The sequence below is a fragment of the Lepus europaeus genome, chromosome 17 (genome assembly GCF_033115175.1).
Source record: "Lepus europaeus isolate LE1 chromosome 17, mLepTim1.pri, whole genome shotgun sequence".
Lineage (NCBI taxonomy): Eukaryota > Metazoa > Chordata > Mammalia > Lagomorpha > Leporidae > Lepus > Lepus europaeus.
This window is the reverse complement of record NC_084843.1, coordinates 53,304,413-53,331,986: the sequence shown is the minus strand read 5'-3', so window position 1 is coordinate 53,331,986 and position 27,574 is coordinate 53,304,413. Positions and strand designations below refer to the sequence as shown.

Sequence of the window (27,574 nt, the reverse complement as noted above, 5' to 3'; positions counted from 1 at the left end):
AATTAAATGTCTTTAAAGCCATAAAAATATATTTTGGCATTTTCAGTTATTAGAATTAGCTGTATTGTTATGACATTCTTTTCTTTTAAAAGATTTATTTATTTATTTGAAAGGCACAGTTACAGAGAGGTAGAGGCAGAAAGAGAGAGAGGTATTGCATCAACCGATTCACTCCCCAGATGGCTGCAGGCCCTTGGACCATCTTCCATTGCTTTCCCAGGCCATAGCGAAGAGCTGGATCAGAAATGGAGCAGCCGGGACTTGGACTGGCACCCATATGGGATGCCAGCCCAGCAGGCAGTGACTTTACCTGCTACACCACAGTGCTGGCCCCATAACATTTCATGACATGTATTTTATATTCCTTTTTCATGGTTTCATATTACTTTTATTTTCCTTTGCCAGATTTAAAGTTAGTTTTAATTTATTTTATTTTGCTGTACTGCATGCATATAGGCATAAGCCACTATGAATCTTTTTTTTTTAATAAGATATGGTAGCTGAAAGTTGTGTTGCTATTGACTTTCATCATGCTATTGATTTTTTTAAGATTTAGTTGTTCACGTGAAAGAGTTACAGAAGGAGAGGGAGAGACAGAGAGCAAGATCTTGAATCCACTGGTTCACTCTTCAGATGATCACAATGGCCGGGGCTGGGCCTGACCGAAGCCAGGAGTGAGGAGCTTCTTCCAGGTCTCCCACATAGTTAGCAAGGGCCCAAGCACCTGGGCCATCCTCCATTGCTTTTCCCAGGTCATTATTAGGGAGTTGGATTGGAAGTGGAGCAGCCAGGACACAAACCGGCGTCCATATTGGATGCCAGCATTGCAGGCGGTGGCTTTACTCACCAAAGCACAACACTGCCCCCAATGCTATTAGTTTTAAAGTTATATTCAGTTAATGACCATATCATTCTTTCAAATTCTACCTTGCCTAACTTTTATTTTGTGGGTGTTTTTTTTTCAAGATTTATTTATTTTTTATTTATTTGAAAGGCAGAGTAATGTAGAGGGAAGACAGAGAAAGAGGTATCCCCCATCTGCGGGTTCACCCCCTAAATGCCCATAATAACCAGGGTTAGGCCAGGCTGAATCTAGGAGCCAGGAACTCCATCCTGAGTGGCAGGAACTTAAGTCCTTGAGCTGTCACCTTCTGCTTCCCAGGCATTTTAGCTGAGAGCTGGATTGGAAGCAGAGTGACCAAGACTAATTGAAACCTGCACTCTGATGTGGGATGCAGGGAGAGTCCCAAGCGGCAGCATAACCTGCTGCATCACAGTGCCCATCACTGTGTATCTTCTTATTTCACTGTTAAATATTTTATAAACACACAGGTTTAGTACATACCTTTTTATAGCGGTAGTCAACATAAGTATCAAAAATACATAAGCTGTTATAAAATATTTACAAGTTACCATGTTGGCTTTGGAAAGTCAGAACTTTAACATAACTAGTTTTAGACTGAATTAGAATTTTATTTAATCTGGAGTTTTTATGAAACATCAGTTCTGGATTTTTCCATGCTGAGTTTATTAAGCTTTGTAATTATATTTTGAAGCCCTTATTAGGTACATTGAAGTAGTTGTCTATGCCATTAAATCTGTAAAGTTTTCCTGAAGTCATAGTACTGACTATTTTTCTTGTGAATAGTATGTTTCACACTAAACCTTAATATGTTTACATCTCCAGATATGGAGCCTTGTTTGAAGGCAACAGTAGCTTCTATTTATTTAGTTAGTTAGTTTTTAGCTTTTCCACATGTCTCTTGGCAATTCCTCTACATGTCTTTGAAGCATAAAAGGAAAATAAATTAGTGGTAGCTTCAAAACTTGTGTCAATGTAATATTCTAGGATCAGGCACAAATGCTATTTGGCACAGAAAATAGCTAAACAAGAAACAGAAATTAGCCATCAGTTTTATCACTGTAAAGCCATGAGTGATATAAAACAAGGTTTGTTATCTTATAGATAAAGAACTGTATGCTTGGATGAAGTGTGTGAAGGGACAGCCTCATGATCACAAACATTTAATGCCAACTCAAATTATTCCTGGTTCTGGTAAGTATAAATATACATTGTTTACTTGATTATAAGATCTCTTAGTTGCCTCATATTAAAGAAGTGCCTATGTTAACATGTAAGATATACTCATCATAAAAATTATGAAAATGTTCAACAACTCTATAGAAAAATAGGCAAAATATATAATCCTAAGAAAATAAAATGATTTATAAACCAGCAAAAAAAAAAACAAAAGTGCCTAAATCTGTATCTAGGAAGTATAATAGAATGGAGAGGTAAGATTTAACTAATCTTGAATTGTCTTGCTCAGTTATTGCACATCATTTATGTGTTAAAGAAGAAAGACAAGCCATAGAAGAATCATTTTAGAAGAGGAAAACTAGAACATAATGAGAAAACCTATTGGATTTATAATGAAAGCTTAGTGACATTTTTGAGCATACTGAATTTTTAATACTAAAGAGAAAAAGACAAATTTGATTGGATGATCAATTCTGTGATAGAGGGAAGGAATAGTATGGAGAAGAGAATTGAAAAATTGAAAGGGCACAAGGAAACCTCCCCTGTTCTAATTTTAAAATAGAGTAAGAAAACAAATTGTACAGTTTTAACAACTAGTGATAATCTTTTTATTAACATACCATCTTATTTTGTAGTTTTGACAGATCTTCTAGATGCCATGCACATTCTTAGGGAAAAATATGGTATTAAATCCCATTGTCATTGTACTAACAAACAGAATTTACAAGGTGGAAATTTTCCTACAATGAATGGTGTATCTCAAGTGAGTAAAAATCTCTAATTATTCAAATAAAAAAAAATCCTTCTTAAATTAATCAACATTGATATTTGAAATCCAATGTAGGACTTGTGTTTTATGAGTTATATTTTCTTTGTTACTGTGTTTCTAATAACAACTACTTTTAACTATGAATCATTGAAGAAATAATGGTTAAAGATTGACTTGTTCTACCTTTGTAGGTTTTACAGAATGTTCTTAATCACAGTAATAAAATTTCTCTGTGCATGCCTGAGTCTCAGCAGCAGAATATAGCTGAGAAGTCTGAGAACAGTGGCAACAGCAGCCCAAGGAGCGATGTCAGCACAGATAGCAAGTTAACTCCTCCAGAGTCACAATCCCCACTACACTGGTTAGCAGATCTTGCAGAGCAAAAAGCCAGAGAGGAAAAAAAAGGTAAATGTGACTAATTATTTAAGTATATATTAGAGGGTTATAGTTTTACCAATAAATACTATTGGTCTTTTACTTTGAATTGAGGCTTAGATTCAATAAAACATTTGTCTTCTCACTAGGAACTAGCCCTCATACGATTGTATCAAAATTAAAGAATCATCTATGGATGAGCATACAAATAAAAAGTCAGCAGGGCACTAGATGTATAACTTGTGTTAATTTTCTGCTTGTCTTAGCTATAGCATTTTTCATTTGTGACAGGTACAAACCCAGCTACATGCTTTAAGATATCAAGAAAGGCTTTTTTTGTGTTCAAAACGTTTCTCCATTTTTAAACCCTTGATATCCTTTGATTTTGTGTTCAAGCAACTCATTCACTCATGCTACAATTTTTATTTTCTATAAAGTGTAAGGTGGCAGTTTACTTTGTAATTCAACACCATGCTTAATTGTTAAAATTTTGTGAAATGCCTTATTTCAGAAAGTAAAGATTCTGACCTCGATAAGCAAAATAAAGAAGAGCAAGAACAAGACAACTCTGATTCTCCAAATGGCAGAACATCACCTCCTGTGTCTCAGAATAACGAACAAGGCTCAACTTTACGGGATTTGCTGACCACAACAGCCGGCAAGTTACGTGTGGGCTCTACAGATGCTGGCATTGCCTTTGCACCAGTATATTCAATGGGAACCCCAGTGAGTATGAGAGAGATTTTTTGGTTTTAATGTAGACCTGAAATTTAGATGGTTTTAGAGACTTCTATTGGCTATGAACTACACAGCAAATAAGTACATATTAAATCAAATTTTGGGGACAAGTGTTATGGGGCAGCAGGTTAAGCTACTCCTTACGTTGCTGGCATCTCATATTAGTGTTGGTTCAAGTCCTAACTACTTTGCTTCTGATTCTTGCCTTCTGCTAATCCACATCCTGGGAAGCAGTAGGTGATCAATCAAGTACTTGGGTCCGTGCTACCCATGTGGAAAATCTGGGTTGAGATCCTGGCTCCTGGCTTCAGCCTGGCTGTTGCTGACATTTGGGGAATAAACCAGTGATGGAATATCTGTGTCTTTTTCTATCTGTATGTCTCTCCTTCACTCTCTTTCTCTCCCTCTCTTTCTTTCTCTCTCTTTGTGTGTGTGTGTATGTGTATGTGTATGTGTATGTGTCTGCCTTTGAAATAAATAAATTTAATAAAAATAAAGTATGTGTGGGGTTTCACCCACTTGTTTTCTTTCTACCTTGAGCCTAAAATAATGTAAAAGATAGGAAGTCAATACTTCTAGACCTTATAGACCTGGCAGTTTCTCACATTACTAATCATCTGGTCCCCATCTGCTAGAAACAGTATAAAAATTAGGGATCCTTATCCAGTAATATAACTGCATATTCTTTAATGCAGGGACATTGTGGGTTTCATTTGTGTGTTTTATTTTTTTTGCTGTAGAAGTAGTAAATCAAAGTTAAAAAAAATAAGAGTATGGGAAGAAAATAAATTCATTTCCTCTCAAAATATAATTTTTCAAAAGTTCATCTTTAATCCTTAATAGAGTGGCAAAAGTGGACGGACTATGCCCAACATTCTTGATGACATAATTGCTTCAGTTGTTGAAAACAAAATTCCGCCAAATAAATCCTCCAAGATAAATGTAAAACCAGAACCTAACGAAGAACCTCAAGAAAGCAGAAAACCTGTGAATGAAAACAGTAAATTGTACAGTGATATACCACATTCTTGGATCTGTGAGAAGCATATTTTATGGCTTAAGGATTATAAGAATAGTAATAATTGGAAGCTTTTCAAAGAGTGTTGGAAACAAGGACAGGTGAGTATTTTTAGCTAATTAAGTACACTCTTAGTGGTACTGAGACTGACTAAATTGACAGAATGGTTCCTACTTTAGTACTCGGGGACAGGGGAAGAAATACTCCTTAGCAGATTTGGAGCGGGGAAAATAGGATATCAGAAACACTGAAAAGATTACCAGAACAATTGTTTTTAATGTCTGGGTTTAAAGGCCAGATTTGTATGAATTAACAGAAAAGCACTCAGTTTACTTTTGATGTATCAGTGAACAAACATTTAACAAAGTCTGATATTTACAAAATTCATTCCCTACCTCCTTTCTTTAGATATGCATTTTAGTCCAGTTAGCAGATTCATGTATTTAAAATGACATTATTAGAAGTATTTTTCTTGAACCAATAAATGGTGTAGATATTTTCACCTTTAATGTTTCTCTATAAAACATTTATTTATAAATCAATTCATCAAATCTTGAATAACAATTATGTCATTCTGCACTAATAAAAATAAGTTATTTCTGTTTTACCAGAGTTTTAATGTGATTGATGTACTTTTCAGATGGAAATTCACTCCATTAGTGCCAAAATTATGAACTGTTCTAAGTATTTGCATGATAGTAGTGTCATTCAATTTATTTCTTGCCTTCTGGAAACCATTTCCATTATTTTACTGTGTTCACTCAACAGATAATGACTACCTAATAAAACCCAGTTTTTGTGCTAGGCATTAAGGATATACAAATAATTAAGCTATGTAAAAATGAGCAAGAACCATTTTAGTCCAGTGGTACTTAATTCTTTTTAGATAAGTAATCCCCCTGAAAATTTGATAGAAGATTGGTCTGTCTCCCTGAAAAAAATACACATATCTGTGCATTATATATGTTTCTTTTTAATATTATTTAATATTTAATTAATATTAATATTTAATATAATTTAATATTATATTAATGTTTCTTTTTAAAGATTTATTTATTTATTTGAACAAGTTAGAGAGAAAGAGATCTTCTGTCAGCTGTTTCACTCCCCAGATGGCCACAATGCCAGGGTTGGGCCAGACTGAAGCCAGGAGCCAAGAGCTTTCTCCATGCAGGTAGCAGGGACCCAGGTACCTAGGCCATCTTCTGCTTTTCCAAGGCCATCAGCAGGGAGCTGGATCTGAAGTGGAGCAGTTGGGACATGAACCTGTTCTCTTATGGGATGCCAGCATTACAGGTGGTATGGCTTTACCAGCTACTCCACAACGCCAGCCCCAGATTTAGATTATAGCATCCCATATGGGCACCAGTACGTGTCCTAGCTGTTCCACTTCTGCTACAGTTCGCTGCTAATGTGCCTGAGAAATCAGCAGAGGAGAGCCCAAATACTTGGGCCCCTGCACCCGTGTAAGAGACCCAGATGAAGCTACTGACTCCTGGCTTTGACCTGGCTCAGCCTGGTCATTGCAGCCATTTGATGAATGAACCTGAGGATGAAAGATTTCCATCTCTTTCTCCATGTAACTGTCAAATAAATAAATGAATAAAAAAAGATAAACTTTTGAAAATAGAAATAAAAATAAAGTATCTATTTCTTTACCAGTATTTGTTAATTTTTCCAGGATAGATACTATATGTAATTGCTTTTTATACTCACAAGTTTGTTATTGGGACTAAAACTTAACCTACTATCCATTTGTTGTATATGCATAAAATCAATTTTTGAAGCATCTATATGCCTTTGAATTGCTGCTTATTTATTTATCTATCTTTTCTAAGCCTGCAGTAGTTTCCGGTGTACATAAGAAAATGAACATAAGCTTGTGGAAGGCAGACTCTATTAGTCTTGATTTTGGAGATCACCAAGCTGATCTCCTGAACTGCAAAGACAGCATTATTTCAAATGCCAATGTTAAGGAATTCTGGGATGGTTTTGAAGAAGTGTCAAGTATGTTGGTTTTTTGTTTTTTTTTTTTTTTTTTTTAATTTTGCTGTTTTCTTGATTCTCTACTCCCAAAATGATACCTATAGTGCCACATGTAAGTTAATAGACATTTTAGACTTTCAAACTTAAGCATTATATTGTTAATTAATAAAAAGAAACAAGTACTTAAAAACAAAATACTGGGTCATAATCCTGGCTTATAATACTAATTTTTTTTGACATTAAATAAGTTATTTGTACTTTTTCCTTATGTAAGGTAAAATTTTGGTAACCCATAAAATTAGGACAGTTGAACTGTCTACTTTATATATAACACTTTGAAAATTAAATGTAAATGTAACATTTTAATGCTATTTTTAAAGACTTTTTTTGAAGAGAATGTTTTTGCAATATTTTCTCAAGTGGACGATGCAGTGTACCTTATCTAAGTACAGAAGAGACAAAAGTCTTAATGCTAAATAAATGCATAAGGAGTAAAAATCTTTAAGCATGTACTATACAGCCATCAAATCATTCATTTAATTTGTTAACTCTCAAAATTGAAATTTTATAAAAACATGGAGATTACCTTTTTAGTGATTAACTGCATTCTTTATAGAACGACAAAAAACCAAAGGTGGTGAAACAGTTGTCTTAAAATTGAAAGACTGCCCTTCAGGAGAAGACTTCAAGACTATGATGCCAGCAAGGTATGTCCTTTGAAACTTTTAGCGCTTGATTTTTTTTTTTTTTTTTTTTTTTACAGGCAGAGTGGATAGTGAGAGAGAGAGAGAGAGACAGAGAGAAAGGTCTTCCTTTTTGCCGTTGGTTCACCCTCCAATGGCCGCTGCAGCCAGCACATCGCGCTGATCCGAAGCCAGGAGCCAGGTGCCTCTCCTGGTCTCCCATGCGGGTGCAGGGCCCAAGGACTTGGGCCATCCTCCACTGCCTTCCGGGGCCATAGCAGAGAGCTGGCCTGGAAGAGGGGCAACCAGGATCGAATCTGGCGCCCCAACCGGGACTAGAACCTGGTGTGCCGGCGCCGCAAGGCGGAGGATTAGCCTGTTAAGCCACGGCGCCGGCCAGCTCTTGATTTTTTTTAACGTTTAACTGATATTATCCACAGAGGTAGGATAAGTAATTCCAAGTATAAATTTTAGGGTTTTTCCTTTCTCAATTAAATAAGGAGTAAAACTGAATCACAGTAGCCTTTAGCATGGGGACATCTTTTATATTAGGGCAGTTAGGAAAGAATTTTCATATTAAAGAACATAGGCCATTTAGCCTAGTTGTTTAGATTCTCAAGTTCCATATCAGAGAGCCTTATTCGATTCTTGGTCTTGGGTTCTGATTTTAGCTTCCTGTCAGTGTAGATCCTAGAGATCAGCAACTGATGGCTCAAATACTTGGGTCCCTACACTCATTTGGTTTTTTGATTTCCTGACTCTCAGTTTCTGCCCAGTGTGGCCCAGTCCAGTCCTGGCTGTTGTGTGCTTTTGGGGAATGAACCAGCAGATGGGCAGCTCTCTCTCATATTTCTTCTCCCTCTTTCTCTGCCTCTCAAATTAAAAAAAAAAAAAAATCTATTTGGGGCCTCCTTTCTCTTAGAACTTTTAGTTTTTAGTGTTTAATGAAGCAGAATTAGTTGTACTATAAATTCTTTTTTATGTTTGCCTATGTATAGCACGTTAATTTAAACTCTGAATGAAGTCTGGAGAATGTTACCTGTTTTAAGGAACTGTTTTAGTGGTTTTTTTAAAAAAGATTTGTTTATTTATTTGAAAGTCAGAGGTACACAGAGAGAGAGGAGAGGAAGAGAGAGGTATTCCATCTGCTGGTTCACTCCCCAATTGTCCACAACAGCTGGAGCTGCACCAGTCCAAACCAGGATCCTGGAGCTTCTTCCGGGTCTTCCTCACGGGTGCAGGGGCCCAAGGACTTGGGCCATCTTGCACTGCTTTCCAGGCCATAGCAGAGAGTGGGATCAAAAGTGGAGCAGTGGGATTTGAACTGGCACCCATGTGGGATGCCGGCACTGCAGGTGACTGCTTTACTTGCTATGCCACAGTACCTGCCCCTCTAGTGTTTTAAAAACATGTATATGTTTGAAAGCACTTTAGAAATGCAAGTCTTTATTTAAAAGAAAGTAATGGGATCAGGCATTTAGTGCCCTTGTGAAGACATGCTTTAGGAAACACACATCTCATATTGAAGTGCCGGGTTTGAGTCCTGGCTCCTCCTTATCCTTCCTACTAATGTACATTGTGGGAAGCAACAGATGATGACTCAAATACTTGTGTTCCTGCCACCCATGTGGAAAACATGGATAGAGTTCCTGACTCCTGGCTTACAGTTACTTGAGTAAAACAACAGATGAAGAGGCTGGTGCTGTGGAGCAGTGGGTTAAGCCATAGCCTGCAGCACCAGTATCCCATGTGAGTGCAGGTTCAAGTTCCATTTGTTCCACTTCTAATCCAGCTACCTGTTAATGTGCTTGGGAAATCAGCCCAAGATGACCCAAGTCCTGGGCCCATGCCACCCACGTAGAAGACCTGGAGGAAGCTCTTGGCTCTGGCTTCTGCCTGCCGCAGCTCCAGCCCCAGTCATTGTGGTCATTTAGGGGGTGAACCAGCAGATATGTAGATATCCTCTCTATAACTCCGCTTATTGAATATATAAATAAATCTTGAAAAAAAGGAAAAGACAGAAGATTGATCTGTCTTTCTCATCTTTCAGATAAAGGAAAAATAAATAAAAGTTAATCTTGTTATTCCTCAGGTATGAAGATCTTTTAAAATGTCTGCCATTGCCGGAGTACTGTAGTCCAGAAGGAAAATTCAATTTGGCATCTCATTTACCAGGATTTTTTGTACGTCCTGATCTAGGACCTAGGTTGTGCAGTGCCTATGGTAGGTGTATATTCAGATTTCTGTCCAAAGATAAGCTGTGTAATGATTTTTAGTTTCTACTAAATCTTTCCTTTGAATAATGCATTGAAATCCCTTTTTTATATCAAGAAGTTTAACAGTTAATAGTCTATTAAATAGTACCTACCGATTCATTATATTGCAAAATATGTTCATTTTTTATTAAATTTGACTTTCACAGGACGTTTTATTATGTCTTTTAAGGACAGGTTTTTGAAATTAGGAGACTAAAATGCAAATTATATTGATAAATTATCCTAATAGAGTTAATGGGGGGATATCTGATATTACTAGATACATTGTTTTGTCAAGTAAAATTTTATTTTATATACAGGTGTAGCTGCTGCTAAAGATCATGATATAGGAACAACAAATCTCCATATTGAAGTTTCTGATGTTGTAAACATTCTAGTCTATGTTGGCATATCAAAAGGAAATGGCATTCTCTCAAAAGCAGGTAAAGAAACTTATAGTTGTCTTTGGAATAAGAGTTGAATAACCACATAAATTACTTAACAGCAAAGATTCTATAAAAATCTACAAAGGATATAGTAATATTCTAATCAGTATTACATGAAGATTAATTTTCCTATTCTTTAAGTAAAATTAATTTTATAAATATTTTTATTTGCTCCTTTAGTATAATTAAATATTGTTATGAAAATGTATTATGAAGCTTACTGTAAGTATTTACTGGAGAATAGAAACTGGATCCTAGTTTATGGCTCAAGCATTCTTTCTCTCTTCCAGTATCAGGAAGAAGAAGAAGGGGTCTTTTCTCATATGTAGAAGTAGCCTTTCTGTCTAATACATAGTTTTAATTTCCAGCCTCTGGATGTCTTTCTGAAGCCTTGTTCAATCAGTTACCCCCTTCTTTATAGACACAAAGCTAAACAGTCACAACTGCTTTACTGACTGCTGTTCTTCATAATAGGAGCAGATTCAAAGCTATTCCTTCTTCCTCTAAAGCAAACCACCTTCAAACCTTTTTTTATTCCATTACTCCTGCCCTCAGATTCTTTTTTTTTTTTTTTTTTTTTTTTTGACAGCGTGGATAGAGAGAGAGAAAAGGTCTTCCTTTTTGCCGTTGGTTCACCCTCCAATGGCCGCTGCGGCCAGCGCATCTTGCTGATCCGAAGCCAGGAGCCAGGTGCTTCTCCTGGTCTCCCATGCAGGTGCAGGGCCCAAGGACTTGGGCCATCCTCTACTGCCTTCCTGGGCCGTAGCAGAGAGCTGGCCTGGAAGAGGAGCAACCGGGATAGAATCCAGCGCCCCGACCGGGACTAGAACCCGGTGTGCCGGTGCTGCAAGGCGGAGGATTAGCCTGTTAAGCCACGGCGCCAGCCAACCCTCAGATTGCCTGCTACTGTGCTGCTACTACTACTTTATGTTGCTACTGCTCTGACACATAATGATAAATCAGTGCTTTCTTTTTGATCCATTTATTATTCACATACTCCATAATAAATGTCACTGCTAATTACTGCCTCTTCAAAAAGAAGTTCTTGCTTCTCACACTTTGAGTCATGGACATTATTTCTCTATCTTTTCTACTTTTATGTACACTTTTTTTTTTTTTTTTTGGACAGGTAGAGTTATAGAGAAAGGTCTTTCTTCTGTTGGTTCACTCTCCAAATGGCCACTACGGCCAGAGCTGCACCAATCCGAAGCCAGGAGCCAGGTGCCTCCTCCTAGTCTCCCATGCGGGTGCAGGGGCCCAAGCACTTGGGCCATCCTCCACTGCCCTCCTGGGCCACAGCAGAGAGCTGGACTGGAAGGGGGGCAACCAGGACTGGAACCTGGTGCCCATATGGGATGCTGGCGCTGCAGGCGGAGGATTAACCACGTGAACCATGGCACCGGCCCATGTATACTTTTTATGAAATGGTTTTTTTTTTTTTTTTTTTTTTTTAAGATTATTTATTTTACTTGAAAGTCACACTTACAGAGGGAGAGAGAGAGGGAGGGAGGGAGGGAGAGAGGGAGAGAGGTCTTCCATCCACTGGTTCACTCCCCAACAGGCCGAAACAGCCAGAGTTGCGCCGATCCGAAGCCAGGAGACAGGAGCTTCCTCCAGGTCTCCCACATGAGTACAGGGTCCCAAGAACCTGGGCTATTTTCCACTGCTTTCCCAGGCCATAGCAGAGAGCTAGATCGGAAGTGGAGCAGCCGGGACTCGAATCAGCGCCCATATGGGATGCCAGTACTGCAGGCGGTGGCTTTACCCGCTATGCCACAGTGCCGGCCCCTCTAAGAAATTCTATACATGATTTCCATCCACCACTTAATTGATTCTTGTCTAGAGGCCTGATAAATCTACAACTTAGTGGCTAAAGACTGGGGATATAGAGATTCATTATAATATTCATTGAATATAATACACAACCTAAACTTCCTCAAAAGTGTAGAAACTCATTAGTTACACAGCCTTTTAACTTATACTGTTGATTATAATACATAACCTCTCCTCTGCCTCCACCTTAAGCTTTTCAGAGTCATAGGCACTTTTTGAGTTACAGTCTTAGCTGGACCATAGAAATGTGTAGTCTGGTTCAGATTATTTATCCTTTCTAAACCTAAAAAGCTGCAGTTACTTTTTTTGTACCTCTCAGTGTATTTTGTTCAGATCATCCCCTGTAGCACTTATTCTATAATCTGCACTACACTTACCTTTCTCTAATATTGTTCATTCAGGTACTTAAGTGTTGGAACTCTTACTCATCTTTTTCTTACACATTCCTCACCACTTACTCCTTCTATAGTATCTGGTCTTGTAAAAACACTCTTTATCTAAATTTTTTTTTCACTTTGTATAGGTGGTCACAGATAAAGCATTGTTTTAAAATTACACTGATACCCTTCCCCTTCCCCTCCCCCCCTTCTTTTTCTCTTTCTCTTTCTCTCTGCCTCTACTCTATCTCTGTGTAACTCTGACTTTCAAATAAATAAATCTTTAAAAAAATTACACTGATGCTTAAAGCACATCAAGAAATGCTGACCAACTAAAAGCGCATAGTTTTTCTTTGACTGTGGTGATTCTTCTTCCTCCTTGTCTCCCTGGCAAACTCTTTCATGCGTTGTTCAGAATATAACTGAGATTATCTACCATTCTCTTCTTTATGACCCATCTTCCTCTACTCTTTCTTATAAAGTGTTAAACTTTACAGAGGAAAAGTTGGAAAACCAATTCAAGGCTTGCAACATTTAGTTTTGTTAAGGAAATATATTTGAAAACCATCAACTGTCATTTTAAAAGAGAACATTTTAATTTTTTAGCGGAGAATTTTAAGATTTATTTATTTGGAAAGGGAGAGTAAAAGAGAGAGAAAGAGATCGTGCATCTGCTGATTCACTCCTCAAATGGCCACAACAGCCAGGGCTGAACGAGGCTGAAGCCAGGGGCTAGGAGTTTCTTCCAGATCTCCCACGTGAGTGGCAGGGGACCAGATAGTTGGGCCATCTTCTGCTGCTTTCTGAGCCTGTTAGCAAGGAGCTGGATTAGAAGTAGAACAGCTGGGACTCAAACCCCTAAAGAACATTTTGAACTGTAACCCTTAAGAAAAATAAAATCAGGTGTGGTGACATAGCAGGTTAAGCCACCACTTGCAACACTTGTGTCCCATATCAAATGGGAGTACAAGTTCAAGTCCCTGCTGCTCTGCTTCCAGTCCAGCTCCCTGGTAATGCACCTGGGAAAGTAGCAAAGAATGGCCAAAGCACCGTGGCCTTGAACAACAATGTGGGAAACCTGTGGGAGACCTGGAATGGAGTACCAGGCTCCTGGCTTCCTGGCTTTTGTGGCCATTTGGGGAGTGAACAGGTGGATGGAAGCTTGCCTTCCCAGAGGAAGCTCCTGGTTCCTGTTTCCTGGCTTCAGTCTGGCTCAGTCCTGGCTGTTGCAGCCATTGGGGAGTGAGCCAGCTGATGGAAAAATCTCTGTCTCCTTAGCGCTACCTTTCAAATAAATTAATTAACTTAAAAAAAGACTCTCTAGTTAGAGGTGTTGGCTAGGTCATTTTTTTTTTTTTAATTTAAGATTTATTTTACTTATTTGAAAGAGAAGGAGAAACAGAGATCTTCCACCTACTGGTTTACTCCCCAGATGGCCACAATGTCCATGGCTGGGGCAGACCAAAGTCAGGAGCTTCCTTGGCGTCTCCCACGTGGATGCAGAGGCCCAAGGACTTGGGCCATTCTCTGCTGCTTTCCCAGGTGTATTAGCAGGGAGCTGGGTTGGAGGTGCAGCAGCTAGGACTCGACCCATTGCTCAAACAGAATACCAGCATCTGAAGTGGAGGCTTTACTCGGGATGCTACAATGCCTGCCCAACTAGATCTTTTTTTTTTTTTTAAGACGTATTTATTATTTGAAAGTCAAGAGTTACAGAGAGGGGAGAAAGAAAAGTGTTCCATCTGCTGGTTCAGTTCCAGATGCCCACAATGCCAGGGCTGAGCTTAGCCAAAGCCAGAAGCCAGGAGCATCTTCCAGGTCTCCCACATCAGGGGCAGGGTCCCAAACACTTCGGTCATCTTCTGATGCTTTTCCCAGGCCATTAGCAAGTAGCTGGATTGGAAGAGGAGCAGTCAGGATCAAACCAGTGCCCACAGGAGACGCCAGCATTGCAAGGGTCAGATTAACCTTCTGCACAATGCCGGCCCCAAGCTAGATCTTTTCTTATGCTAAATTCGTCTACATCCTAGGACAGTGTCTGACATATAGTAAACACTTAATAAATATTGGAATTAAGAATTCCTTGCAAGTTTGAATATAAAAAGGATTTTACTCACAGATGTAAGGAAACAACATGTACATCCTTTGTATATGTAGCAGTAGGTTTCTTTTTCTCCTAAAGAATGTTTATTTAAAATGTTTGTTGAAGTACATCAGTAAGTCAAAAATCCTCCTATAATTACACACTTAGATTTATAGTGAATATTTTCATTTGTATATTTTTTATGTAAATATCTCATGGGTATGTGTGTGTGTGTTTGTAGGAAATTTTACTTTGCAAACACTTTGGAAGGTTGGACTGTTTCCTCAAATCTACAGTTTGTTATTTGTGAAGCATTTGCATTTAATTACAGATTAAAATTTGAGATCCTATAGGAATTAACCCATATATGTATATATATTTAAGATGTATTTGAAAGACTTACACAGAGAAGGAAAGACAGAGAGAGAGAGGTCTTGCATCCACTGGTTCACTCCCCAGTTAGCTGCAACAGCCGACGCTGGGCCAATCTGGAGGCAGGAGCTTCTTCTGGGTCTCCCACAGAGGTGCAGGGGCCCAAGGCCTTGGGCCATCTTCCACTGCTTTCCCAGGCCATAGCAGAGAGCTGGATCTGAAGTGGAGCAGCAGGATCTGGAACTGGCACCCATATGGAACTGCCGGCACTGCAGGCAGCAGCTTTACACCTCCACCACAGCACTGGTCCCAAACCCAAATATATTTTGGTCTGCCTTTCAGTAGTCATGGTAATGAGCAAATCCCTTTACCTCAGTGAACCTTTTTATTCAGGTGAAAAGTCAAGGTTGTGTGTCTGCCTTACTAGTTATAGGGGCCAACTAATTAATTATAAAAGTCTTTTGCAGTTGCAAAACATTGTGAATATACATCATTGTTAGGACCACCCACTTGAGACAGGTAGCCAGTTGGTTAAATTTGAGGAGCTCTTGAATGTTCTACCTCCTACTCCTTGCTTTGGAAAAAACAAACTGGAGAAGTAACTGTTGCACAAGAGACAGAATCTCCAGTTCTCTGCTCTTAGAGTTCTGAGAGTTTTGCATATGTCACTGGGGTTGATTACTCACTGATCCAGGGGACCTCTGTCATGGCACAGTAGGTTAAGCTACCACTTGCAATGCTGGTATCCCATATTGGAGCTCTGGTTCTAGTCTTGGCTGCTCCACTTCCAATCTAGCTTCCTGCTAATGCCGCTGAAAAAGCAGTGGAAGACAACTCAAGTGCTTGCACCCCTACTACCTATGTGGAATACCCAGATGGAATTCCTGGCTCTTGGTTTTCACTTGGCCCAGCATCAGCCATGTGGGCTCACTCTTGCATGCATTTTCTCTCTCCCTCCCTCCCCTACCACTATAATTTTTACTTTCAATTAAATAAATTTTAAAAATGAAGGAAAAGAAAATATATTCTCTTGTGTTTCAGGAATACTCAAGAAATTTGAAGAGGAAGATCTGGATGACATTTTAAGGAAAAGATTGAAGGACTCAAGTGAAACGCCTGGTGCTCTGTGGCATATTTATGCTGGGAAAGATGTTGACAAGATAAGGGAATTTCTTCAAAAGGTATTATTTAGATTGCAAAAACTTTGCTCACCTTTATCAAGGACTTAATTTGTTAATGCAACTTTGGCATTCAGCAGTATGAAATCATTAAATAATTTTTACTTCAAAAGAGATAGGGGTTTTTGTTGAATGTCAAAAGCTCCCTTTGAAAGCCTGTTTGATTTGGGGGTTTGAATGACAGTTTGTTCTCAGTTGTTGGTGCTCCACTATCCCATTATAGTAAAGGATTAACCTATTGATGAGCCACGTGACAGCTGAGTATTGAAAAATAGGTACTGGGAGTTAGAGAATGTAAGAGCTAATTCTTTTGTTGGCAATATGTGAAGAAGGTAGGATCCTTTTTTTTTTTTTTAAATTATTTGACAGGTAGAGTTATAAACAGTGAGAGAGAGAGAGACGGGAGAAAGGTCTTCCTTCCATTGATTCACCCCCCAAATGGCTGCGCCGATCCGAAGCCAGGGGCCATGGTCCTCCTGGTCTCCCATGCGGGTGCAGGGGCCCAAGCACTCGGGCCATCCTCCACTGCCTTCCCGGGCCACAGCAGAGAATTGGACTGGAAGAGGAGCAACTGGGACTAGAACCTGGCACCCATATGGGATGCCAGCACCACAGGCAGAGGATTAACCAAGCGAACCACAGTGCTGGCCCCAGGATCCTGTTTTTAAATCTGATATTTTTGGCTGTTACACAGTGATTCTGCTCTATCATATCTGATTGTGATAGGATACTTAATTAAGTAGACTGCAGTTCTGAGTAGTCATATCTTTAATTGTTTGTCCCTAAACTGAAATAAGAGAGGAAATTGACACTACTTGAAATAATTGGTTCAAGTCCTTTGCTCGGATATTTTATACATTTTGTAGTTATGGGAATTTATTTTCAGGGATCTTCACTGCTGCTGTTTGGAAGTTCTGACACTAATTGTTGTGAAATGAAGGAGAATATATTAATCCAAAATACTATTTAAAACTATTTTTTCTTAAAATTAGTTTGGAAAAAAACAGAATAACAAGATAGAGAAGGAGTCAGAGATATCTTCCATTCTCTGGTTCACTCCCCAGGTGCTCCCAACAGCTGGAACTAATCCAGGTTTCCCACATGGGCATCAGGAACCTAAGTATTTGGGCCATCATTTGCTGCCTCTCGGGCTTATTAGCAGGAAGCTGAATCAGCATGGAGTGGCCTGGACTCAAATCAGGCGCTCTGAAATAGGATACAGGTCTCCCAAAAAGCCACTTAACCTACTACACCACAACACCTACCCATAATTTGTGCTCCCGGAAAAGCATAAGACTATTGCATTGATTAGTATGAGAACCTTTTGAAATAGACTTTTTTTTTTTTAAAAGATTTATTTTATTTATTTGAAAGACAGAGCTACAGAGAGGTCTTCCATCCACTGGCTCACTCCCCAGATGGCCGCAACGGCCGGAGCTGCGCCAGGAGCTTCTTCTGGGTCTCCCATGCAGGTGCAGGGGCCCAAGGACTTGGGCCATCCTCCACTGCCCTCCCAGGCTACAGCAGAGAGCTGGATCAGAAGAGGAGCAGCTGGGACTAGAACCGGTGCCCACATAGGATGCTGGCACCTCAGGTCAAGGTCTTTTTTTTTTTTTTTTTTTTTAAAGAGTTAGAGCTAGAGACAGAGAGAGAGGTCCTCCATCTTCTGGTTCATTCCCCAGATGGCCACAATGGCCGGAACTGCACCGATCCAAAGCCAGGAGCCAGGAGCTTCTTCCAGGTCTCCCAGGTGGGTGCTGGGACCCAAGGACTTGGGCCATCTTCGACTGCTTTCCCAGGGCATAGCAGAGAGCTGGATTGGAAGAGGAGCAGCTGGGACTCAAACCAGTGCCTACATGGGATGCCGGTGCTTCAGGCCAGGGTTTTAACCCACTGCACCACAGCACTGGCCCTAACCCGCTGTGCCTCTGCGCCGGCTCCGAGATAGACTTTTTTCAAGAGTTAAAGGGTTAGGTTCTGGGCTGGGGTTGCGGTGTAGTGGGTTAAGCCACTGCCTGTAACACCAGCATCCCATTGGGACAGCAGTTTTGAGACTCAGCTGCTCTGCTTTTGATCCATCTCCCTGCTAATGCACCTGGAAAAGTAGTGGAAGATGACACATGTCCCTAAGCCCCTACACCCATGGGAGACGAGCATGGAGTTCCAGACTCCTGATGTTAGATTGGCCCATCCCTGGCCATTGATACTATTTGTAGAATGAACCAGTCAATGGAAAATCTGTCTCACTACATATCTCTCTTAACTCTGCCTTCAAGTAAATAAATCTTTAAAAATTGTTAAAGGTTAGTCTTATTTATGAAAATATTTATCTCTAAATATTACCTTAAAAAAGTGATCCTGGCTGGCACTGTGGCATAGCAGGTTAAGCTGCTGCCTGAGATCCCATAGGGGCACCAGTTCAAGTCCCAGCTACTGCACTTTTGATCCAGCTCCCTGTTAATTTGCCTGGAAAGGCAGGGGAAGATGGCCCAAGTACTTGAGCTCCTTCCACTCATGTCAAAAGACCCCAATGAAACTCCTGGCTTCTGCCTGGCCCAGTCCCAGCAGGTGGGGCCATCTAGGGAGTGAGCCGGTAGATGGAAGTTCTCCCTCTGCCTTTTAAATAAAGTAGCTCTTTATACAAACAAAAAAAGGGATCAAGTAGTGTTTATGAAATCCATACATGTGAATATTTTGGGAAAAAAAAATAAAACTAGGCTTTTCCTCATCCGTGTATTTTACTCTTGAAAAAAATTACAAGGAAACCAGATGGATGGCAACTTCATAGTGAAAGGAGGTAGTGAGAGGGGAGCAGGATTCACACTGTTTACAGCTTTCCAATGTGCTGTATTGCTTTAGCATCCTTTGGCTTTTCAAATTATTGCAGAATATTTTAACTTAAGTGTGGTCATTGTTTCATAACATTCAGAGGACAAAAGATTGTTACTGTTGTAAATAAAACTGGAATTTAACTGAACAGGATTTACCATTTCTCTTAAATTGAGGGTATATTTTTATTTTAATCCATATTTCAGATTTCAAAAGAACAGGGCCTTGAAGTTCCACCAGAACATGATCCAATACGTGACCAAAGTTGGTATGTGAACAGAAAGCTCCGCCAAAGGCTGCTTGAAGAGTATGGAGTCAGAACATGCACTCTTATTCAGTTTCTCGGTGATGCCATTGTTTTACCAGCAGGAGCACTTCATCAGGTATAGCCAAGCTTCTCGAATATCCGTATCTAAAAGAACTGATTTGGTAGAAGAAATCATCTTTATAGGTATGCTCGTAAATGACGGAAGACATGACAGGATGCACTGGCCTACTTTCATTAAATCACTTAAATGGCATGCCAGTGCTTGAAGAAATCTGGAATAATTAATACTTTGGGAACTTAAAATGTTTTAACATAAGGCAGATTTCCACTTATATACTATCTCTGATTTAATGGGCTGAAATCTAATTTTTAAGACCTCTTTTAGGGGATATACATCATTCATAAAATAATAGTAAGGTTTAAAATTGAGAGCTACTTCTCTTTAGCAAACTATGCAAAGAAAAATATTATGTAGTTTTATGTATCTATTGATCCACTAAAATAAGCACCTAATCCTTATTTCTGAAACTTCATGTGTGGCACTTGTAGAAATGGCATAGACTATGATGGTGGGTATGGAAGCACACAGTGGATTCTGATAGGGAGAATGGGGCTAACACAGCCCGGCTTACAAGTCAAACTGAAGACCTCAAAAAGCTATTTTATCTCAGAGTTGGTTCCCAACCTTTCTATCCACTGCTCAGTTACTGAGGAAATTCTCAAAATTTTACAATATATACAGTCACTACCTGTTTAATATTTGTGACACTATTTTTGCATAAATATTATTGCTTAGTGTTCAGAGTCAAGTTTACCATTCTTAAATCTTAATATGATACATCACAACAGTTGCCCCTCATTTAAGTCTCAATTTCAGATACCCACTTCCTGAATCAGCGTGCAGATTTGAGCCCCAGCCACACTCTACCCAATTCAGTTTACTGCTAATGTTGCCTGGGAGGTAGAAGATGATGGCTGATGTGCATGGGACCCTGCTACCCATGTGGGAGACCCAGATGGAGTTCTAAGCTCCTGGCTTCAGCCTGGCCCAGCCCTGCCAATTGCATGCATTTGGGGAGTGAACCAGCAGATAGGTGTGTGTGTGTGTTTAAAAGATCTCAAATAGCATTTTAGGATAGTAAAATTTAAATGTCCATAATAAATTTACCTTTTTCTATACAGTATCTACATAGGAGAAAACATGTTAAATGGTTGTATTCTCTCATGGATTTTGGATCATTGCAGAGATGAATCCAGTACCAGTCATGTTTAATTGGGATTCATGCCACACACCATTTTGTTGCTTTCTCCCTGTTAACAGAAAACAGCTGTATTCAAATTTAAATGCCTCTCTTGAAAAGCAACCCATTTAAGGAGTTGTTATTGTAAATATTTTTGTAAATAGGAGTACCTTTAGTAGTACAAATCAGATTCCCTTGAAAATCCCTATTTATTTACTCAACCTAACCACAGTCAGTTTTCCTAAACTGAACAGTGTGATAGCTTTTTAAAAACTGAACTGTAATTTACAAGCAATAAAATTGACCCTTTTCAGTGTACAATTCTGTAGGTTTTTCAAAATAGAGATAACACAAGCAAAACACAGGATAGTTTCTTCATTTCCTTCTGCAAGTTTGTTTCCAGTTTCTGAAACCCTTATTTGTGTCTATAGATTCTGCTTGGGTGAAAATGTTACACAATATGTATTCTTTGAGCCTGGCTTTTCTTACTAAATGTAATACATTGAAGTTATCCATGGTGTATGTATCAGTTGGTTCCTTTGTATTGCTGGGTAGTTAATTCATTTCATTTTCTTTTTCCATTCAGAAATTACTGGTTTATCCATTTACCAACTGAAGAAGTATATTTGGGTTGTTTCCAATAACAATTCTTATTTGAAAGAGTTAGAGAGAGAAATCAATCTTCCATCCACTGGTTCACTCTCCAGATGGCTGCAATGGGGGAGCTGGGCAGATCCAAAGATTTTTCCCAGTCTCTCACATGGGTGCAGGGGCCCAAGGATTTAGACTATCTTCTGCTGCTTTTCGAGGCACATTAGTAGGGAGCTGGATTATAGTGGAGCAGCCAGGACTCAAACCAACACCCATGTGGGATTCAGCAGCTTTACTTGCTACACCACAGTGTCAGCCCCGAAGGCTATTAAATTTTTCTTTGAATTTGTTTGGAAAATGTAATGCATTTATATGACTAAACAGTATAAAATGATTCACACTAAAAATTCAATCTCTGACTTTTGCTCCAGAAGCAGTTGTTACCACAGGAGATGCCATGCTTATCCCCTTGCTGCCTCTCCTTTTGGGGAGGCAGTGAGCAACTAGAGGAGCCATCCTTTCCAAATAGTAATGTGCAAAGTGATCCTGTTTAAAATTCACAGATCACTGCTCAAAGACCCACAAGCTTCTAAACAGTCTTCTATACCCTGTTCCTACAGACATATGCACATACCTACCCCCAGCATACTTGACATTCTTTCTCTGCTGCTACTCTCCTAAACCTTTCACTCTGCCATCTGCTATTTTCACATATGCCAAACATTGTGTATCTGTAATCCTTTTGTCTAGAATTTCCTTCCTTTCAGTATCTATTAGAATTGCTTCTTTATATTCTTTTAAGGCTTTGCACAAATGTCACTTTCTCAATGAGGTCTCCCCTAATACCCTAATTTAAAATTGTTTTAATACAGAATCTAATAATTTTGTCTTTACTGACTTTGTCTTAACGTTAATTGTGTTTGGTCATTCACAAGTTTATATTTTAAAGTTGTAAGTCCTCTGCATTTGTATGATCAAAAGGACTTAAGCAGAATCTTTCTACACTGACTTCTCACAAATAGCCCCAGATTATAACCTTCCTACTATGAACATAAAAGAATTACATTTTCTTAACATTACCTATTTATAACTACAGCTGATCCTTTAAAGGCAAGTACAAGTAAGATAGTATCTGTCAAGGAAGTGATACATAAACAACTCAGAGACAGCAAAGATAAGAAGGAATGGAAAGTCAGTTGTGTACCACCTTAAAACCAAACCCTGCCTCATCAGACACTCTCAAGCTTTTAAGCACATTTACAGGGAGGGATCATTAGAAAACATAACTACATCTTCTGAGCACTAATAAAAGTCACTTGTTAGTCATTTTATAGCAACTATATCCTGGTCAAGACTGACAGAACCAAATTTTTCAGAATTTTAGAATCCAATCCAAAACTCACAGCAACCAGGAAACCCCTTTATGAAAAAAAAGGTCAGTTTGGGGTGTTTAAGGAAATCTGTTAGGTGACTAGCTGACCACTACAGCACAGATTTACGTGACCACACCATAGAATCAACAGCAAATTGAGGCAGGAGAGAATCTGATTACTCAGTTAACACACTATAATGTTCAGATGCTCAGTTTTCTTTTTTTTTTTTTTTTTTTTTTTAAGGTTGCTTGATTGAATTGTCTGAAAAAATGTGGTTCACTCACCAAATGGTCACAACAGCCAGGGCTGGGCCAGGCCAAAGCCAAGAACTCTATTCAAAACTCCCACACGGGTGTCTGGGACCCTGAGTACTTGGGCCATTGTCCACTGCCTTCATAAGTACATTAGCTGGACTGGAGGCAGTCAGGACTCCAACAAGCACTCTGATGTGGGATGTGAGCATCCCAAGAGGTGGCTTAGCCCTCCCCAAGATGTTTGGTTTTCAATAAAAATTTAAAAAGCATACACAGAAAGAAGGAAGTGTGGCCTATACAAAGAGAGAAAATAGAAACCTTTCCTGAAGATGCTCCTGCATTGGACTTACTAGACAACTGCTTTTAAAGCTGTCAAAGAGCTAAAAGAAACCCAAGCTAATGATGGGGAACATAATAGAAATATTGAGGGAAAAAAAGCCAGTCATATTTAGGACATACCAAAACTTTGGGAGGATTAACGACCCAAAGCATGTTCATTTAAGTGCTAGGCTATGAGAGAAGCCATTTGGAGACTATATGAAGGGAATTGATACAGGGCTGTAATAAAGCATCTGTTAAACCAAACATCACAGGAATCGGGGCCTGTTGACTTGCCATTTATTGGCTGATTTATCTTTGGATGGGCATTGAACACCTCATCCTGTTTCCTGCTCTTTTAAATAGAGCATCTATTATATAGACACTTAATGAGGGGCCAGTGTGACTGTACAGAAATGTGAAAATGTGAGGTGCTCTCCATCTTCAAAAGGAACCAGCACATCCCTTATGGGTGCCGGTTCGAGTCCCGGCTGCTCCACTTCCGATCCAGCTTTCTGCTACAGCCCGGGAAAGCAGTAGAGGATGGCTCAAGTCCTTGGGCCCCTGTACCCATGTGGGAGACCCAGAAGCAGCTCCTGGCTTCAGATCAGTGCAGCTCTGGCCGTTGAGTCAATTGGGGAGTGAACCAGTGGATGGAAGACCTCTCTCTCTCTCTCTGCCTCTCCTTCTAACTTTGACTTTCCAATAAATAAATAAATCTTAAAAAAAAAAATGATTAAGATAATATTTGTCTACAGCCATACCACCCTAAAGGCACCTCATCTCGTCAGAAGAAAGAAAATATTTGCTGTGTATCCTACCAAGTTTCAGTAAGAGGTGTAGTGCTTGCATTAAAGAACTGCAGGGTTCAGCAGCTGTTCCAAGTGCTTATTACACCCAGAAGAGGAATTTAGCCCCTCTGGAGTTCTGTCACCCTGTCATCAGATTCCTAATTCCCCTCTCCATTTCCCATTAACTAGTACCTCCACCTAACTCCCCGAAATTCAATCTGTTTTGCAAACTTTTAAAAATATTTTCAAGTGTTCAGCAATGAATATAAAACAATACATTTAAAAGTAGTCTTCTAGTTATTTTCAAACATCACTGGAAGAAAGTCCCTGGAAAAAAATTCCAGATAGAATTAGCTTGGGCCTTCCTCTGTTATATTAAGCATTAATAGAAAGCAGTTCTAAGAAATACTGAACAAATAACAGGTAAGACTACTGACTAGCTTCTTGTGAAAACCAATTAGAAAAAAAAAAAAGTCCTACTGATGTCACAGATTTAATTAGTTAATTTGAAAGAAAATTACCAAAGAAAGGTTAACTAAAATCCCATCTATGGTCAAACTACCCTTGAATGTGTCTGGTCCCATCTAATCTTGTAAGTTCAGCAGGGTCGAGCCTGGTTACCAAAAAAAATCGTAGGATAATTCTGAAATTCATTTGCGGTCAATGGGTCTATAAAACTATAGTTTTCATCCTAGTTCCTCTTTCTTCTGTAGTGTAAGAAGAGTGAAGTGACCAAATTGCTGAAAGGTAGAGGACCAACAACAGACATACTCAAATTGAGTGCCCTGGTAGATTCTTTGCAGTTAGTAGTTTTTTTTTTTTTTTTTTTTTTGTTTAAATCCACTTTGATAAAATTGGTAATTTAGGATCTAGTTACCAACATCTCCAAAGAATTCCTAGAAAAATGTGTCATTTAAATTCATTTCATTTATATTCACTTTACACTTTGGTCTTCTACTTTGTAATCCATTTGTTTTAGAGAAGATAATTCTCCAGCAAAAGTGTCCTTGTGTTTAACTGTTTTAGATAAGTTGGCTTTTCTTTGCTCCTACCTCTTAAAATTCATATTTCATCATTTCTTTTTTGGGGACAGGTACAGAATTTTCACAGCTGTATTCAGGTAACTGAGGACTTTGTGTCTCCAGAACATCTTGTACAGTCATTTCACTTAACACAAGAGCTGAGGCTTTTAAAAGAGGAAATCAATTATGATGATAAGCTACAGGTAAGAAATGGATGTTCCTACCAGACCCCGTTGTGCTGATTTCAACAGCTTACTCAGTCATTGTCTAATTTGTCACATTAGAATAACCAAAAATGAATTAAAAACATTTTTAACTGTGTGAATGTCAGTGGCATTTTAACTTTTTCATTTATTAATACTTAAAACCTTGACTTTTTCTTAAATTTGGCTTCCTCTTGGTCCCCATTATGATTTTTTAAATCTGGCAGCTGTCATTTATTAATGTTGCTCTGACTCATGTGATTGGAAATGTCAACATCTTTTTTCAGGTTAAAAATATCTTATATCATGCAGTCAAAGAAATGGTGAGAGCTTTGAAGATACATGAAGATGAAGTGGAAGACATGGAGGAAAATTAAGTGCTGTCCAGTTTGATGTTTTTAGGCCACTGAACTGGTATTACTTATTTTTGAATGATGATATGTATGCACACTGACTTAAGCTTCATAAAACCATCAGTGCCAAGAAATTCTCTTAGTAATTACTTGTTACTGACACCACAGCAGTATAGCATTATGTCACAGCTACTGTGATTCAATGTTAGTTACGACGAAACAAGGTAAATTGTTTAAAAAAAAAAAAAAAAAAGCAGTTCCACATAGCTGTTTTTGTATTATAGTGTATATGATATTTGTGAAGATGCCAGATTTAAAATGATGTATTTATTTTTGGTTAAAAAAAAAAACTAAATTCTATGCTATATTGTTGATCAAGTGTAAATGTGACCTTGTACAGTTTACTAAAATAACCAATATTTTTCACTACATTGAGACAGTTACTGTGAGAATAGGACACAAACACCAGCTATTGCCTGTATTTGGGAAATTGCTGAATCGCACAGCAGTCATATTGTAATCAGAAAATTACTGCCAAATAACTGTAAAATTTGTAAGATATATAAGTATGTAACGTAGAAACTAAATACAGACACTTCAATATTTTGTTGAAGCTATTGACTGTACAATTAAACATTTTCAAAAGGTGTAATTTATTTAAAATTGTCTCATTTTGGTAAAATTTATGTGAACTTTTAAAGCTAAATATTAAACTTAATATGCTATGTAAATATATACATATATACATTTAATGATGTATTTTTTTAAAACATTGGCTTGCTTTTGTTAAAGTGCAAGTGTTACATATGGCTTTGTACATTAAAGTTGAAAGGGGTTTTACATTTTCCATTAAAAGGACTTTATCAAAAATTGGCTTGTTCCACAGTTCTCCCTCTTTTGGACATGCATACTACTTGGGGGTAGACAAGAGCCCGAGTCTGCAATCAGGGTTTGAACTAAAGTTCTGGTATTTACTGTATGGCCTTGGAAAATTTATTTAATTTGAAGTCTTGGTTTTAATAGCTGACCTAGCTCACAAATCCTAACTTTTAAATCACAGATGTGAGCCCTCCACTGACATCTGTAGGATATCAAAAGCAGCCTTTCCTTCTCACCTGAAATACACTGATCAAGCCAAGCTGCATCTTCAATGTCCACCATCTGTGAGCTCCATGTAAGCTCTTATGCCAACCACCACCCAGCAACTGCTTTTCACATTAATTCCATACACCTAAGGTAATGGTTAAGGCTGGATGGTGATTATTTTTGAGGAAAAAAAATCAGGCTTAGGGATATTTCAAATAATTTTAACTTTGTGTGAGCATTTGCTTTAATGCCATTTTGGCAAATGTGCCTCAAATGATTAAATGGCCTCTTTTGGCTAATGATTTATTTTCTATGTGATTTAATTGGATGTGAAAATTATACTTAGGTTTTTCTTGCAGAAAAAAAATACCCCCTAAACAGCCCCTAATATGTTAGAACAAATTTGCACATTGAAAGCAGAGTTATAGCTGAACTCACTGCAATAAGAATTAAAATCAAAGCTTTCTTAAGCTGGTAATAACACAGGACTTCAGAAATAAATTCAAGAATTTGTTATGTCTGTTGAATGTGGTGTCACTTTTCACATTGTTTCCCAGGAATTCAAGACCAGTCCATTTAGATTGAGTCCAGTGACCAGTTGTCAATGTGTTTTAAAGGTTAAGCTCCAGAAATTACATACTCCTGGACAATCTGAGTTCATCCCTTGTGAGTTGAAGTTTTGAGGAACAACAGAGGGATATACTGGTCCACTGTAATCGTTCATATATGTTCAGTTAAAGCACATTGTGTTCTCAAGTATTCCATATACTGAGTGGTTCACTGATTTTTTTCAAGTCAGTTGAAGAATTCTCGGAGTTGTGATCCTAGCACTTAACACATTTTCTGTGGTGCTTTGGAGCCAGGGACTGTTCTGTGATCTGAAAATTGTAGGGAGAGGGCTTATCTAGGGTAACCATTTACTAATTGATTTGAGCTCAGAGTTTTTGAGTCTTAGACATTGAAGGGCAAGGGGGAGTTACACATTATGTAATGTTCAAATTAGGGTAAATGTATTTGTTGAAACATCACATGGTACCCCACAAATAGTTTTTATGTATCAGTTTTTTATCTGCAGGGATTTTTATTTTCCT

At 38.6% G+C, this 27,574-nt stretch overlaps 1 protein-coding gene across 2 annotated transcripts in view; it reads left to right on the top strand.

Moving 5' to 3' along the window:
* Nucleotides 1-26,690, top strand: part of JMJD1C (jumonji domain containing 1C) — a 292,989-nt gene extending 266,299 nt beyond the window's left edge. The window contains exons 14-26 of one of the 2 annotated variants that reach the window (XM_062213863.1): nucleotides 1,967-2,056; nucleotides 2,677-2,804; nucleotides 3,002-3,215; nucleotides 3,697-3,911; nucleotides 4,767-5,042; nucleotides 6,780-6,948; nucleotides 7,544-7,634; nucleotides 9,703-9,833; nucleotides 10,186-10,308; nucleotides 16,018-16,157; nucleotides 19,190-19,366; nucleotides 24,913-25,044; nucleotides 25,332-26,690. In XM_062213863.1, coding sequence (XP_062069847.1) covers nucleotides 1,967-2,056; nucleotides 2,677-2,804; nucleotides 3,002-3,215; nucleotides 3,697-3,911; nucleotides 4,767-5,042; nucleotides 6,780-6,948; nucleotides 7,544-7,634; nucleotides 9,703-9,833; nucleotides 10,186-10,308; nucleotides 16,018-16,157; nucleotides 19,190-19,366; nucleotides 24,913-25,044; nucleotides 25,332-25,421 — 1,976 coding nt within the window. In that variant the 3' untranslated portion in view covers nucleotides 25,422-26,690. The remainder of the gene's footprint in view (nucleotides 1-1,966; nucleotides 2,057-2,676; nucleotides 2,805-3,001; nucleotides 3,216-3,696; nucleotides 3,912-4,766; nucleotides 5,043-6,779; nucleotides 6,949-7,543; nucleotides 7,635-9,702; nucleotides 9,834-10,185; nucleotides 10,309-16,017; nucleotides 16,158-19,189; nucleotides 19,367-24,912; nucleotides 25,045-25,331) is intronic. The other variant, XM_062213864.1, reaches the window with a different exon arrangement.
* The last annotated feature ends 884 nt before the right edge of the window (nucleotides 26,691-27,574 follow it).